Raw genomic sequence first — 16,475 nt, 5'->3', positions numbered from 1 at the left:
TATATATTGACAGATCACAAGCATTCACGTGTCCCTTCACTTACACCTGAACTATGAGAGCACCAGCAATGACATAAATTACTTACCTGGGAGGAAAAGTGATGTCCAGTTCATACAATTTGTCTTTAAAGAGTGATAACTCTTTGTCAAATTCTAAAAGCTGTAAGACAAATAAAACAGACAGTAAGTACAAGAAGATAACGGTATCCAACTATGATAATGTCTGTAAAGTGCTGTGGAATATAATAGTGCAAAATAAGAAAAAATACTATACATTTAAAGAGGACCTGTCACTTGATCAAAAAAATTGAGTTAAATACCTTGTTGAAATCCCTGAGCTTTCCCAATTCTGCCGCTCTTTTCCGTTTTGCGAGGCGTCGCTCCATTGCAGAGATATTCACATTTGTTGCTTTTGGAGCGCACTATGTGAAATCTCTGCTTTGCATTCCAACTGATCATTTATTCAGTGTCTTCTCTGAGGCGTGCACATTTAATATTCCTTCCAGACACTGCTGTGACTGGCAACCTCTAGGAAGGAGGGGTAAAAGCACAACCCCAAAGTAGACTGAGGACACAAACAGTTGGACTGCAAAGCAGAGATTTCTCATACTGCGCTCCAAAATCAACAAATGTGAATATCTCTGCAACAGAAGGACGCATCACAAAATGGAAAAGAATGGGAGAATCAGGGCAGCTCAGGGAATTTTACAAGGTATTTCATGTAATTTGTTTTTAACATGTGACCAGTCCTCTTTAAGTCGCCCACATATGAGCGATAATTAGCATTTATCTCGCAAGAGGGACTTTATATGGCATTCTGCTCACTTACATTTTGCACGCATTATTCTATTGCGTTAAGGAGGCAAAACTCATTAAATTTTCAATGCAAGATGGAATACAATCCATGGTAAAGCCCCTTCCCTCCAAGTGCACCTCCAATTATATAGGACAGTGATTATAGACACAAAAAGTCCTTGCACACTCCTTTAGGTCTTGCACTATGTATAAAATCGTGCATCAGTTTAATGTAGAGATCTCAGGAAATTATTGTTTAAATTGGGTTTTTAAGCTATTTTTTTAATTTATTTTTCATGCTACTATTTAAAAAAATAATCTAGCAATTTTCACACTTGTCACAAGATCTAATATTAAGAGTCCTGTTAGGTTCTGAGTCAGTTTATTGCTGCTAATGTCTCTGTGACGGAGTATAGAAGCATTATCTAAACATCCACTCATCGAGAAAAAGGTCAGTTTGCAGGAAAGGGGTGAGGGGGAAAGTGATTTGTGATGGATCCTATTGTGAATGGTGTTGATTTGTGATGGATCCTATTGTGAATGGTGTTGATTTGTGATGGATCCTATTGTGAATGGTGTTGATTTGTGATGGATCCTATTGTGAATGGTGGATCCGGTGTTATCTGCTGAATATAAAGGTGTCATGTCTTTGAAATCCTGCCTGTGTTGATAACGAAACTGCTGAAAAAGTCTTCTGTGGAGAACAGAAACTTTAAATCTAGTATTACACCTAGTGGCTAATATGAAAGTTGCAAAATTTCAGATTATTCTTTTATGCCGTAAAAAGTAACAAAAAAAAGTGATATAAAAAATTAGATTTAAAAAAAAAAAAAAAAAAAGGTATTTTTCTGATCACCTTCAAAAAATAAAAGGGCATAAAAATGGTACAGTTTGTATCTTGGAAAAAGGGATAAATGTTTAGATGGCCCCAAAATAAACTATTTTACCAGGTTTTTACATATTATATAATCCGGAAAAAAACCCACAAATGTTACCAATGAGAATATGGTCAACTATTCCAGCTAATACAGTACTGCTCATAGTGATCATCCTCCTACGCTACTTCCTACCCCTACAACGGTGTCATGAAGAGCGGACCTTCCTCCTACGACTGCATTTACCCAGCATCCATTAATCATGTCCCATCTCACAGCTGTGCCGATACCATTGTATGGTGGTAGATGTTCTGGAGGAAGTGACATTTTGTCCTTTTATGCCCCTTGCCTCCTCATAAATCATTTCTGGGACATGCAATTAGCAGCTATTTGTACACATTAATTATCAATGTGAAAAGCAGCTACCAAGCCCACCGGCATTGGTGATCACATAAGTGGCCATCTCAAGTTCTAAGTAGTTTATCTGGGAGCTGAGGAAGTAAGCATACACCTGGATTACAGTAGTGATTCAATCTGTTAACAATTATTGACTAATAAATATATTTACTACACATTAGTTTATTTGTTCTATGATGAAAAAAAACATTTTCTCCATTCCGAATAGACTCCTAGTCTGATCCTTAGCCTGCTTACAGCAGCACAGAGTGTTTGTAGAGCTGATCGTAGCAAGCAAGTCATTCTGGAGAACCTACCATTGCAGGGTAAAGTGAAAACTTTAGCACTAAATACAATTCTATTACTATTCATCTGAAACGTTGCAAGAAGAATTACATGGGTTCGGGCTTGGACTGGCCGACAGGAGAACAGGAGAATCCTCTGGTGGGCCCCACCACCCTCTTATATAAGCAGTGCTTGACATAATATACATGAATCACTATGTACAGACAAAGGCGGCATCTTATTAATTTACAGTCTACCCAGTTCATTGTTATATAAATTTGTGATTGAGGATAATGTCACCTTTACATGTAGCTGAAAAGTGGGGCCCTGGGGTTACTGGTGGGTCCTTGGCCCCCCCCAGTCCAACACTACATTGTTTGTATGATTTTTGATAGCATCTTATATAAAAGAGCCCTTACTAATCAGCTGTTAAAGGGATTGTCCAACCAAATTATATTTTATGAAAGCAGCTTACAATGGTATATAGCAACAAAAGTGGTCAGAACTTTCATGTTTCCTTCTGGCCTTTCCACCCAGCTCCAGCTATGATGTGCCTACTCATGTGACCGCTGCAGCCATTGACTGATAGTATCCTGTGTTAACGCGCCACCACTACAGCGGTCACGTGTTGCAGACACTATCACTGCAGTCACGTGAACAGAGATCCACTAGGGACCAGAGAATTAACAGCAGTAGATTGGTAAGATATTTCACCTTTATTTAAAAAAAAAAAATAAAAATCATGGGGTTGAACAACCCATATAAAGAGTATGGATCTCAGTTTTTTTTCTAAATGCATGGCTTTTGGGCTAAAAATCATTTTGGCAGTATGGTGTAATTACAAATTTTGCAGATTGCTGCATTGTAATCCATCAGTGAGCTCATTCAGAAAGGGAGTTTAACTCTTTGGGCTCGTGTGGACCACCGTATTTTCGGATCGGACTCAGACCAATGTCATTCTATGAGTCAGTGCCTCATAGACAGAGTCTGCCCAATTTGCAACTGAAAATTGTAACGCACTCGGCCATGCAAGTCAATGAGCCTGTGGAAAAAAAAAAAAAATGGACTGCACTTGGATGACATTTGAGTGCAGTGTTATTTTTAGAGACTAACAGAATGGAGAAGATGGAGACTTTATAGATTGTAATCTTGCAATCAGAGCTCTCACTCCTCCGGTAACTGTTGAAATGTGATACATTTTATTGTTTGTACATGTCCCTGCTTAATTGTAAAGTGCTATGGAATATGTTGGCGCAATATAAATAGAACTATTATTATGATTTGTGTGGAAGCCTATGCTCTTACTCCACAGAGGGCACATGAGTAAAGATTGTCCTATTTAGCAGGTATCCATAGTACATAAGAAGTCGGGGCTACATTTATGGGTTTAAATAGTGTCCTCCCAGCTCTTCTTGGGAGTCATGGTGGTCCCAAAAGTTGGATTTCCTTCAATGATACATAGTGTTTCCAACAGAAAACCTTTGTGCACACGGTAACAGAGCTTTACATTTAGTGCATATGCTGGAAAAGCTTCCTGAAAATATATTGAAAGTATCCACTAGGTGGAAGACAAAAAAGGGATCTCCCGCTTAATTTTAGAAGCGACCCCATCAAAAAGCAGAACGTAAGATGGTTCAAAAATGGACAAGTGTGATCTTAATTAATGATCATTAGTATAAAGGGGGGAAAGAAAGGAATCGTCTTTAGCCACTAGTAAATGAATGTTGAGCAGTTTCTCGGCCACGTGCAATACCTTTACCAGATAAAGTAAGACGCCTCAGTCAATAGAAAACAATTTAGGCCGTTTTATCTGGAAGTAGAAAGATACCCTGCAAAAGGTCACTGTCCACAGGGACATGGCCACGAGCCGCCTCGCCTGAAATCACTGTAGTATGAACCCTTTATAACAGGGCAACTTAATTCAGTCATTGGAGTAGAACAACAGCAATTACTCATCAAGACCCGAGGACCAAACTCAGAGCATTGGTAGATCAAGAGGTGATATTAGCAGCATTTGTCAAATCCTTCGCCAGCACACACTGGGGAATTCACAGCTGTGCAAGGGAAACGAAGTTTAGGATCCAAGGAGAAGAAAACAAAACTAAGGGGCACTCACGTGTGATTTCTGGGGAATATTAAATACACATCTAATACTGCTGCGAGCACGTGGGACTAATGGCCAGAAATACACTGGACGAACCACTCTCACTCACAGCACGAACAAACATGTAGAAGAAGAGTCAAGATTAGTAGAGCAAAGTGATCACCATTCTCTCTTTATTTAAGATGCATAGTGGCGGTGCGCTTTGTTCTGTGGTATATTAAAAACAATGCTCTAAATAGTGGAGCTTCTCTATCTTGCATCACTGCAAAAACTGCCAATTCAATGGGCAGCACCGTGGCTCAGTAGTTAGCACTGTATGGTGGCTCAGTGGTTAGCACTTTGCAGCGCTGGGGTCCTGGGTTCAAATCCCACCAAGGACAACATCTGCAAGGAGTTTGTAGGGTCTCCCCGTGTTTGCGTGGGTTTCCTCCGGGTTCTCCGGTTTCCTCCCACACTCCAAAGACATACTGATAGGGAATCTAGATTGTGAGCCTCAATGGGGACAGTGCTGATGGTCCATTGTCTTGTGGATGTGGAAAACCACTGACATGCGAATTGATTTTTATTTTACTTATATAGTGCAGCGCTTTACATACATTATCGTCACTGTCCCCATTGGGGCTCACAATTTACATTCCCTATCCGTGTGTCTGGAGTGTGAGAGGAAACTGGAGAACCCGGAGGAAACCCAGGCAAACAGGGGGAGAACATACAAACTCCTTGCAGATGTCCTTGGTAAAATTTGAACCCAAGTAGTCAGCTCTCCATTAATACGTACATGCATGAATTCAAGGCACAGCTATGTAAAAACTAGAAGCAATTGTCTTGTGATGCGAAACTGCTGCGGATCCTCCATCCGGTTGGCTTAGGAATTCTATATCTTCACATTGTAGGAGCAAATGCAATAAAAATGAGGTCGTCAGATCCTGAAAAACCCATATTATTTTCCCAAGCAGGAAATCTAGAAGTCAATGAGAAAGGATTCTCGGCACAGGCTCCCTTTGTGTTGGACACAGCTGTGTTGTCGGTAATACCATGGCTACTTGTAATACTGAATTTGCCCTGTAGTGGCCGCTGAAGTGAAAAATGGGCAGCTGACAGTAAGTTCCTCAAGTGCAATCAACTGATCACTGCCGCAGCTCATATTACATAAGGTATGTGGTCTGAGATTTGATAACCCAATTAAGAGATTTACTATATGCCTATACTCAGGCAGGGAAAATTGACCTCCTGTTTCTACATAGAGCTTAGAAGGATTCGGCTGGTCAGTTTTTAATCTTGTGATGTCATAGACCTAATGGAAAAGAGAAGAATTAACTGGGTAGAAAGGGAAAATGAGCAATTGTAAGTACACAGTGCTATATAATATGATGACTGCAATGTATTAAGATAAAAAACTTGATAGGAGGAGGAGGAGGAGTGCTTCTTTAATTCTCAGGAGTACACTACTCGCCATCCTCCCAGGTTCTTGCACTGATTGACAGTTCATACCAAAGGAATGATGGCACATTCTCCAATATGCTATATGAGGCAGCATCAAAGGAGAACATGTGCATTGAAGCTGGATGGATCCAGCTAGCTTTAGAGAAGTTTACAAGCTCCATAGAAAATGGCTTGTAAGCACTGCACTCCTTGCCTAGGAGACCAGCCACTGCTGATAAGTTATATGCCACCTCTGCACTCTAAGCAACGAGCAGTAAACATTAAAAAGCCCTCCGTACTTGTGAACAGACAAGATTTGTAAGTACGGCAAATTCCGAAGTTTCTTGTATTACCAAGCACTTCGCAGCAAGCTCGGACAGGAGCACAGGTGAGCTGGAAAATCCTCCGGTAGGCCGCTCCTGTGAAGGAGTGCTGATGAGCAGTGCTATTACACTTGATTCACAATTTGCAGAAAAAAGGTATCATCTAATCATTCATTAAACAAGCCCGGCCAAATTAATATTACATGGAAACGAAACTAAATTTGTGTACTAGGGTCAGGTTATTTTTGAATGTAGCTGAACAGTGGGCCCCAAGAATCGATGTTACTTGTGGGCTTTTGCAAGCCTTAGTAATGTTACCCATTCAAAAAAACTTGAGAATAACCCAATTAAGCCAGTTCCCCTTCACTATGGAGAGAGACTTGAACTACATAGGGTTTTGTTATTCCTGTAGGGGTCGGTTTTGAGGGTTATTCTTCCATTTTTTCACGGGTGGGATTTGGGGAGTGGATGTACATAGGTGATCGTTTTATGCCAACCCCGTCTAATATATCAGGATAAATACTTTACATTGAATAAAACTTATACCAACACTGGTTGTCCTGATTGTGACTGAGCTCACTGATGCCAAAGCCCTTGCTATATTAGAAGTGATTAAGCCCATTTCCATGAAATTCAGAAATCCCACAAGTGAGATCGGTAATGTGGGATGTGGAGGAGTTTGTGCAGTCAGGTGCTCGCTGCAGGAAGTAAAAAGACAAGAGGGAAATCATTCCCGTCATCAGCTATTTATTGTTAGCGGCGTTACACATTACCATTTACAATTTAATTATCCATGTACAGTTTCACTGCCTTCGTTGCTGGTTAAGAGCCAACGGCTGCAAATAAACACCAAACTACAAATTATGTTAATTCTGGAGATCTAGGAAACATCAGACATCTCAAATATACCGGAGAATATACACATCTTAAGAGAAAAGTAATCAGCATTTAGGTGTACTGAAATGTGGGGATGGGAACAAAAAGTCAAGGAGGAAAATTAAAGTTCAGTATTGTCCTATCGACATACTAAAAATTATATACCAGGCAGCTACTGCTCAGCTAAAAATGCAGTATGCCAAAAATACAACCAACACTATGATACTTTCTAACATCTCCTTTAGTATTGATGTCGTATAAGCCATCACACCACGTCACGGTGACCCTATTCAGGATGGTCCTAACCTCTTAATTATGTTAACTAAGTAGATTTTCATGTACTATTGCCATTTATTTATTTACTGCAGGGTATTTGCTTATTATGTTTTTATCTTGGGTTTTATCTGTTTAGTGCCCAGTGTGTATATTCCATTCAGTTCATCTCTTTAGGATTTTTGTTTCAGTTTTTTTGCACTCTGTGCAAATAAGGGCATGGACTTCCTTATCTTTGAGCTGGACATTACATTCACGTAGTTCCCCATGCCTGGTGTCCATTAGTCGGGGTCTCAGTCCTTCTCAGCCCTTATCACGTCACTTGAAAAATGGTAAGGTTTTAATACTAGAGGTTAGGACCACCAAAATAGGGTCACCGTGACGTGGTGGGATAGCTTTTACATTTTTTTTTTTATCAAAATTATGCTAACTAAGCACCCTATGTTATTTTCAAGCATTATTGCTATTTATTTACTGCAGGGTATTTGCTTATTACGCTTTTATCTTGGGTTTAATGGCCAGTGTGAACATGCGCCAATGTGGCACCCCAGGGGTCTGGTTTTCCACAGTAATGTAATGTTATGTCTGAGAGCAGGTGGGAGGTCCTTTGGTCAGGGATCCTGTGCATGCCACACCTCCTGCCCAGTCTTGGGAGGGGAAGAACTTCCCCTGTATAAACCCGGGGCTGAGGCAGGGTGAGTCAGACAAGGAGAGTGGAGAAGAGAAGCAGCATAGGAAACAGCAGAGTTACTAGGAGTCAGGGGCTGGCAGCTACAGAGCTCGCCCTGACTAAGAAGATTCTTTACCGGACCCGGAGTCCGAGGCTGTGGGGACTAACTCCTACCCAGCAGCAGAATCCGTCGGGGAGGGGATTTCAGGTCCTCTGGCCCAGAAGCCCGAAGGCACGGTCACACGCGTGGGACCAGCACCGCCATCGTGGAGCGGAAGCCATTAGAAGGCCCCGAGTCACCGGCCATACGGGTGAGCACCACACGGTACACTCAGGGACGTGGGCTACTTACATCAGCTTCTAGCAAGGTAGCCAGAAGAGTACAGTCAGTTTGGGAGGCCTACAACTACGCCTGGCCAGGGGAGATCCCATCTGCTCAAAGACTGACCAGGCCCCGTTTGCTAGCAAGTACTCCGGGAGGGTCTGTCGTTGTTACCAGTAAAGACCCTGAACTACACCGTACCGTCTCTGGGTGGTTCCTGCTACCCCCATCATCCACGTCGGCTGCCCTGAGGCCATACCCCTCCCGTTGGGGGTTATACTATCACGCTGCACAATCCTACCACCGGCCTCAGCGGTCTGCCCTGCAGCAGCAGCTTCCTGGCTGCACTCAACGGGTGGCGTAGTCATCAACTATTTACTACTAATAGACTGCCGTCTAGTTTGACTCCCTGGGCACGGACCGGGTCACCGCCACGAGATTACAACCCTCCACGGATCCGGCTCCGGGTAAGCTCCCGCGTGCGCACCGCAGCGCGACACAGGCCCAGGGGCGCGTCAACTTTGGCGTAGTCGGCAGGATTTCGTGCCCGCAACCACCGGGTACTGCGTGCCTGAAAAGCAAAGACTGTTCAAACTTACCAGTGGTGAAGATTCCCGCTATCCGTGGAGGTTTCCCGCCATCCGGCGCCATCTTCTACCTTCTTCCCGCCATCCGCGAAGTTTTCCCGCCATCCGGCGCCATCTTCGACCTTCTTCCCGCCATCCGTGGAGTTTTCCCGCCATTGGACGCCATCTTGAGGACGCCGCGCGGGAAGAAGAGGGGCGTGGACTCCGAAAGCGCGCGAGAACTGAAGCCCCGCCTCACGTCCGGACGTTGCGTAAGGTCCTGGAAGGAGCCCAGCAGACGCCGACGTCACAGGAGCGCGACGGAAGGTCCTCAACCCTGACGATCCACTGCGGAGCCGCGGCCTACGGAAGAGGATCATCGCAAGGTAGGCCACGGTCCACTAGGGGGGAGGAAGATGTCGGATACGGAGGAGAGCTTCACTGCCCCAACCCCCGCCAGCGCTACCGCTGCTGCAGTTATGCCCTTCACCATGCCCTATATCCCGGGAGCAGCTTGGCTACCCCAGTACTCAGGGGAGTCACATACCCTGCATGACTTTAGAGAAAAGCTGGATAGCCTCTTCCAGGTGTACCCCCTCACAGAAGAGCAAAAAGTGAGCATCCTGGTGGCCCAACTAACAGGGGCAGCCAAAAGGGAAGTAAAATCCTGGCCACCTGGGAGGAAGACTGTCGCAGGGATACTAACCCGGCTGAAGGACACCTTTGATACCCGCACCTCAGCCGAGATTAAGCTTAGATTCTACGGGTGCAAGCAGCGAGCGCATGAGAGTATAAGGGACTATGCACTAAACCTACAAGAGGCCCTGAGGGCCATAAAGCAGACCGACCCTGATGGGGTGGGAAACGAGGACAGGCTGTTGACTGAACAATTTATAGAGGGTTTATATTGCAATGCCCACCGAACCCAGTTGCGGGCAATGGCCTTACAGGATCCCCATCTGGACTTTGCACAGTTCAAGGACAGAGCCATCCGGGTGCTCCGAGAACCGGCACCAGGTGGCGTTGTGACCCACAGACGCCCCACTACCACTTACTACCAGGAGGCGGCGCCCTTGTCAGCAGGGCCTGTGGGAGCTGATGCGCAGGCTTTGGACAATGACCCGGCTCCAGACCTACACCATCAGGTCCAAGAGCTAGCTAAGAGCGTTGCTGCGCTAACCCGAACTGTGCAGTCTTTACAGGTTTCCACCCCAGGGAAGATCCAGCTGGCATCCGGACCGGAGGACATCCCGTGGCGTCGACCAAGGAGGACCCCACCGGCCAGAGGAAGACCCAGTGACCGATACAGCGAGGACGGACGACCCATCTGCCGCCGCTGCAATCAACCCGGACATATGGAAAGGTACTGTTCTTTAAACGGGCACAACCTGGGGTAGAGGGCCAACCCCCAGGAAAAAGATCACCAGGCCCATCGAACTGGCGCGACAGATATGTGGGAGGACGTCCAGTCTTGCCTGTGGTACTGGATGGCATTCCCATGAGTGCCCTACTGGATACCGGGTCACAGGTCACCACCATCCCGTACGTGCTCTTCAAGCAGTACTGGAATGACTCGGATATTACCCACTACCCTGACGACGACTTGAGTATCATCGCCAGCAATGGCCAGCCCGTGCCACAGATCGGATTTAAGGAGGTGGCCCTCAAAATCGGTAGAGTCGAACTGGCCGCACAGGGACTGATCATTGTAGATATTGATAAACATGAGAGTCACCCAAAAATAACTCTAGGAACTAACGTAATTGAAAATTGTCTTGCAGAGGTGATTTTCCTTTTACAGCAGGTTGCCAAGAACGCCAGCTCCGGCGAGCAGCGGGTGCTCCAGAAAGAGATCCGGGCACTGATGCAACGGCAACAAGTGGAACTCTCCGGCGGTGAGATTGGTAGCGTAAGAATGTGTGACCCTTTTCCTATTGCCATGCCCCCAAAAAGTGAAATGATGATTTGGTGCCGGGCAGCTATTGGTCTGAGAGGAAGAGATTACCAGGCAATGGTAGAACCAGTTTACTCAGACAGTAGGCCCACCATTTTGACAGCACGGGGGGTGGTCAATGTACGCCATGGGAGGGTGCCCATTCGCATAATAAATATCGGGGAGAGGGAAGTGTACCTGCCCCGGTATGCCACGCTAGCCAAATTATATACCACTAATCAAAATTCTATACAATCTGTGGAACCCTTGCCTCCATCTCACCCGGAGGAAGGTAACGGCTCTAAGAAAGACATGGAGGACTGGTGTCAGCAACTACATTTGGGTACTGATTCCACTCCCTCACATCAGAAACAAGGAGTCTATCGGGTGGTTCAAGAGTATGAGAGAGTGTTTAGTAAACACCCGTTAGACTTCGGGCGAGTCAAGGGGGTAGAACACCGCATCCCCACGGGAGATCATCCTCCCATAAAAGAGAGGTATCGACCCGTACCCCCTGCACATTACCAACACGCCAAGGGGATGCTTAGAGACATGAAGGAGGCTGGGGTAATCCGGGATAGCTGTAGCCCCTGGGCAGCCCCACTAGTTTTAGTCAAAAAGAAAGACAACACCATGAGGATGTGTGTAGATTACCGGAAAATCAACCGTATCACACACAAGGATGCGTACCCCTTACCAAGGATAGAGGAGTCATTGGCTGCTTTAAGATCTGCTAACTTCTTCTCTACCTTGGATCTCACTAGCGGGTACTGGCAGGTTCCTGTAGCAGAGGCGGACCGGGAGAAGACCGCATTCACCACCCCGATGGGACTTAGTGAGTTCACCTGCATGCCGTTCGGACTCTGCAACGCCCCAGGAACCTTCCAACGATTAATGGAGTGCTGTCTGGGCCACAGAAACTTCGAGACGGTCCTGTTGTACCTGGACGATGTCATCGTATACTCCAAAACTTATGAGGACCACCTGAAACACCTGGCGGAGGTGTTCGAAGCTCTGGCGAGTTACGGCCTAAAGGTGAAACCCTCCAAGTGTCACCTCCTGAAACCAAAGGTGCAATACCTGGGACACGTGGTGAGCGCTGACGGAGTGGCTCCCGACCCCGATAAGATCACCGCAATTAAGGGATGGCCAAGCCCCTCCAGCGTAAAAGAAGTGCGGCAGTTCCTAGGGTTGGTAGGCTACTACCGAAGGTTTATTCCCGGTTTCACCAAAAAGGCAGCGCCTATGCAGGACCTCCTGATAGGCCAGTCCCGGAAGGCCAAGAACCAGAAGCCGCCCTTCAAATGGGAAGAGCTAGAAGAAGAGTCCTTCCGCCAGCTGAAGATGGCCCTCACGGGGGATGAAATCTTGGCGTACCCAGACTATAGCCAGCCCTTCATCCTCTACACCGACGCCAGTAACATCGGGCTAGGAGCCGTACTATCCCAGATTCAGCAGGGGAGAGAACGAGTGATCTCCTATGCCAGCCGAAAACTGCGACCCACCGAAAGGAACCCCGAGAATTACAGCTCATTTAAGCTAGAGTTCCTGGCCGTGGTATGGGCAGTCACCGAGCGCTTTAGGCATTACCTCGCTTCTTCCCGGTTCACCGTATACACGGATAACAACCCGTTGATACACCTGGACACGGCAAGACTCGGTGCCCTGGAGCAGAGGTGGATGGCCCGTCTGTCCAACTACGAGTTCACAATCAAATACCGGGCAGGACGCTCCAATACTAACGCGGATGCCCTGTCCAGGATGCCCAACCTGCCGGACGAAGGAGAAGATCCGGAGGGACTGGAAGAAGTTGAACTCCCTGCGTTCCACCGTCATGGGACTATCCAGTATTCCCACCGGGTAAGGGGTAAACAGGCTGCTACGTTGAACCCCTTACCCCACTACAACTGGGCGGAAACGCAAGACAGCGACCCTGCCGTCCGACTGGTGAAGGAGATGCTGACTCGGCCGGAGGCTCGACTTGAACCAGACGCTCCGGAGGAAGCCAAACAACTATGGGCGGAGAAGAGTCGACTATTCCTTTACAAGGGGAAGTTGTGCCGCAGAATGGTCAACTCCCGGACGCATGAACTACTCTGGCAAGTAGTGGTGCCACGAAGAGACGCAGCCATGGTGATGGAGGCATACCACGACGGAGCTGGACACTTCGGGTGGAAAAAGCTGGAGTTCCTGCTGCGCGAGCGGTTCCACTGGGTAGGCATGAGGGGAACCATCGAGAAGTGGTGCAGAGACTGTGGCCCGTGCAATCTGAGAAGGAAGGACCGGGCCAGCCAGAAGACTCCCCTGCAGTCCATCGTCACCCGGCAACCGTTGGAACTGGTAGCCTTGGATCATGTAAAACTGACCCCAAGCAGAAGTGGCTACGTCTACGCGTTAACCATCGTGGATCATTACTCCCGGTTCTTGGTTGTCGTCCCCGTCAAGGACTTAACGGCTCAAACAGCAGCTAGAGCCTTCCAGCAGCACTTCTGCCGTCCACACGGGTACCCGGACCAAGTGCTGACGGACCAGGGACCTGCCTTTGAAGCGGAGGTCTTCCAGGAATTCTGCAATTTGTATGGCTGCCGGAAGATAAGGACGACACCCTACCATCCGCAAACTAATGGACTTTGTGAAAAAATGAACCAGGTGGTAATGGATCTGCTAAAAACATTGCCCCTGGAAGAACGCAGTCTGTGGCCTGAGAAGTTGCCCGATCTGGTGGACCTATACAACCACATCCCGGTAGGTTCCACCAACTGTACCCCGGCTTACCTAATGAGGGCGAGACCTGGTAAGTTACCTGTTGACCTGGAAATGGGAGTCCTGACACCTGAGGACACTTCACCAGAAACAGACTGGGACACAGAGAGGCAGCAGCAGTACCGGAGAGTACAAGAGAGCGTGGAGCGAAGTCTCTGTCAGGCTAGGGAAAGACAAGAGAAGACTTACAACCAGTATGCTCCCTCTGTTCCCCTGGTACCCGGAGAGCAGGTCTTGAAGAGGAAAAGACGGCTCCACAAGTTGGATGACCAGTGGGAGGAGGACCCGTACACCGTACTGCCCTCAAGACACGAGAACCCGAAGGTCTGTACCATCAGTAAAGACGGAGGGGAAACCACAGCCATTGTATCCCGGGACCACCTGAAGAAGTGTCCCGAACAACTGAGGAACCCTGAAGAGGAACAAGAAGACCATCGACCCGTGGAAGAAAGGGAAGATATGGTTAGTACCGTGCTCGGGGACTTCCCTCAGTCTTGGACTCAAGTCAATGGTGCAGTTGTGGTACCCGTACTCACCTTCCTCCAACCATCATCCCAAGAACCTACGGAGCAACGGGTAGAGCTGGAAGAACAGCCGGTCCAGGAGGCAGAAGACTCCACACAAGCAGAACAGGAGAATCAACCCTCTGCTTATAGTGAGCCTGCCGTACCCCTAGTGAGACAAAGAGCCGGTAGACAGCTGCCCAGTTTACCCTTGACAGCTCCTACACCCTGTAGTTCAGGGCCAGACAGTCAGCTCCGTAGGTCCACTCGGGCCACTAGAGGCCAGTTACCCGCACGCTGGAGAATTTAAAGTGTATAAATTGTTTTATTTATGTTTTTCTGTGTATTGTTGCTTGTGAATAATTTTGTGTTTCCAGTTGTTTTTAGGAAACCTTGGTGGATTTACCGGGAATCCTTGTATATAGTTGGAGCGTAACCCAGGATGGACTAGAGACTGTTAAGGACTCGGGGTAGGACAGACCCCTACCTGGTTACGTCTCCCTGTGTTGGTGAAATGGACACCTTTGCTTTTCTTCAAAGACTGCACCCGGTTGCGGACACGCCGCAACCATCTTATGTGTTTTTCTTATAGTATTGTTATTGTTATACTTTGTTATGTTTTTCTAAATGTGTTTAGTCCCGGAGTACTAAATTTCACTAGGGGGGAATGTGGCACCCCAGGGGTCTGGTTTTCCACAGTAATGTAATGTTATGTCTGAGAGCAGGTGGGAGGTCCTTTGGTCAGGGATCCTGTGCATGCCACACCTCCTGCCCAGTCTTGGGAGGGGAAGAACTTCCCCTGTATAAACCCGGGGCTGAGGCAGGGTGAGTCAGACAAGGAGAGTGGAGAAGAGAAGCAGCATAGGAAACAGCAGAGTTACTAGGAGTCAGGGGCTGGCAGCTACAGAGCTCGCCCTGACTAAGAAGATTCTTTACCGGACCCGGAGTCCGAGGCTGTGGGGACTAACTCCTACCCAGCAGCAGAATCCGTCGGGGAGGGGATTTCAGGTCCTCTGGCCCAGAAGCCCGAAGGCACGGTCACACGCGTGGGACCAGCACCGCCATCGTGGAGCGGAAGCCATTAGAAGGCCCCGAGTCACCGGCCATACGGGTGAGCATCACACGGTACACTCAGGGACGTGGGCTACTTACATCAGCTTCTAGCAAGGTAGCCAGAAGAGTACAGTCAGTTTGGGAGGCCTACAACTACGCCTGGCCAGGGGAGATCCCATCTGCTCAAAGACTGACCAGGCCCCGTTTGCTAGCAAGTACTCCGGGAGGGTCTGTCGTTGTTAAAAGTAAAGACCCTGAACTACACCGTACCGTCTCTGGGTGGTTCCTGCTACCCCCATCATCCACGTCGGCTGCCCTGAGGCCATACCCCTCCCGTTGGGGGTTATACTATCACGCTGCACAATCCTACCACCGGCCTCAGCGGTCTGCCCTGCAGCAGCAGCTTCCTGGCTGCACTCAACGGGTGGCGTAGTCATCAACTATTTACTACTAATAGACTGCCGTCTAGTTTGACTCCCTGGGCACGGACCGGGTCACCGCCACGAGATTACAACCCTCCACGGATCCGGCTCCGGGTAAGCTCCCGCGTGCGCACCGCAGCGCGACACAGGCCCAGGGGCGCGTCACCTACACACCAACTTATTCCAGTTCGATTTTTATTTCAGATTTTTAAATCTGCAAAGAAAAAATAAGCAACCTGCATGACACTTCAGGAATCAATCACTTTGCTGGCAATAGAAAATCCTTCAGGTTTTCTGACAAATCTGTGCAGAAAGAAAAAGCAACCAAAACTTGACAAAACCGCAGCATGTCCACAGACTCTTAAGATCTACCGCGGTTGTCAAAGACTCATCTCACATTATTATCTGACACGTCATTTTATCGCTGTCACAAATAACAGATTTAGATGGGTAATTTATGATAAATTTCACAAGCTCTAACCACATTTTTTGTAAAATATAGAACAGATACAGACGTTAAAGAAGGCTGGTTGTAAATGTGACTACAGCCCTAAAAATGTCATTTACAAACTGATCACCTTCAAAATAGCCCTGATAATGTAACATTTATGGCTTAGGAGATTCTTGTACTATGATATTTGGTGAAACACAAGGCAAGCATTAATAGGGTAATAGGGTTGTATTAGATTATAGTATGGCAGCTTTCTTCCAGAAACAGCGCCACTCTAGTCTACAGGCAGAGTGTGGTAATGCAAATCAAGTTCATTCAAATGAAAAAAAAAAAAAAGTGGTTAAACTGCAATAACCACACACAACCCTATATGGAAGAGTGGCGCTGCTTCAGGACGAGAACAGCCATGCTAACCCTATAACCATTACTACAGTTGTCAATCG

General features: G+C 47.2%; 1 protein-coding gene across 3 annotated transcripts in view; it reads right to left on the bottom strand.

Annotated features, from left to right (window-relative positions):
* INPP5A (inositol polyphosphate-5-phosphatase A) overlaps positions 1-16,475 on the bottom strand; it is a 452,670-nt gene that overhangs the window by 52,096 nt on the left and 384,099 nt on the right. For all 3 annotated transcript variants that reach the window (XM_073685121.1, XM_073685120.1, XM_073685122.1), the window contains exon 12: positions 87-160. In XM_073685121.1, the coding sequence (XP_073541222.1) occupies positions 87-160 (74 nt within the window). The remainder of the gene's footprint in view (positions 1-86; positions 161-16,475) is intronic.

The sequence above is a fragment of the Phyllobates terribilis genome, unplaced genomic scaffold (assembly GCF_046119375.1).
Source record: "Phyllobates terribilis strain yellow unplaced genomic scaffold, ASM4611937v1 Scaffold_5__5_contigs__length_657084704, whole genome shotgun sequence".
NCBI classification, from domain to species: domain Eukaryota; kingdom Metazoa; phylum Chordata; class Amphibia; order Anura; family Dendrobatidae; genus Phyllobates; species Phyllobates terribilis.
Note: the sequence above shows the minus strand (reverse complement) of the source record. Positions and strands in the feature narration are given on the sequence as shown.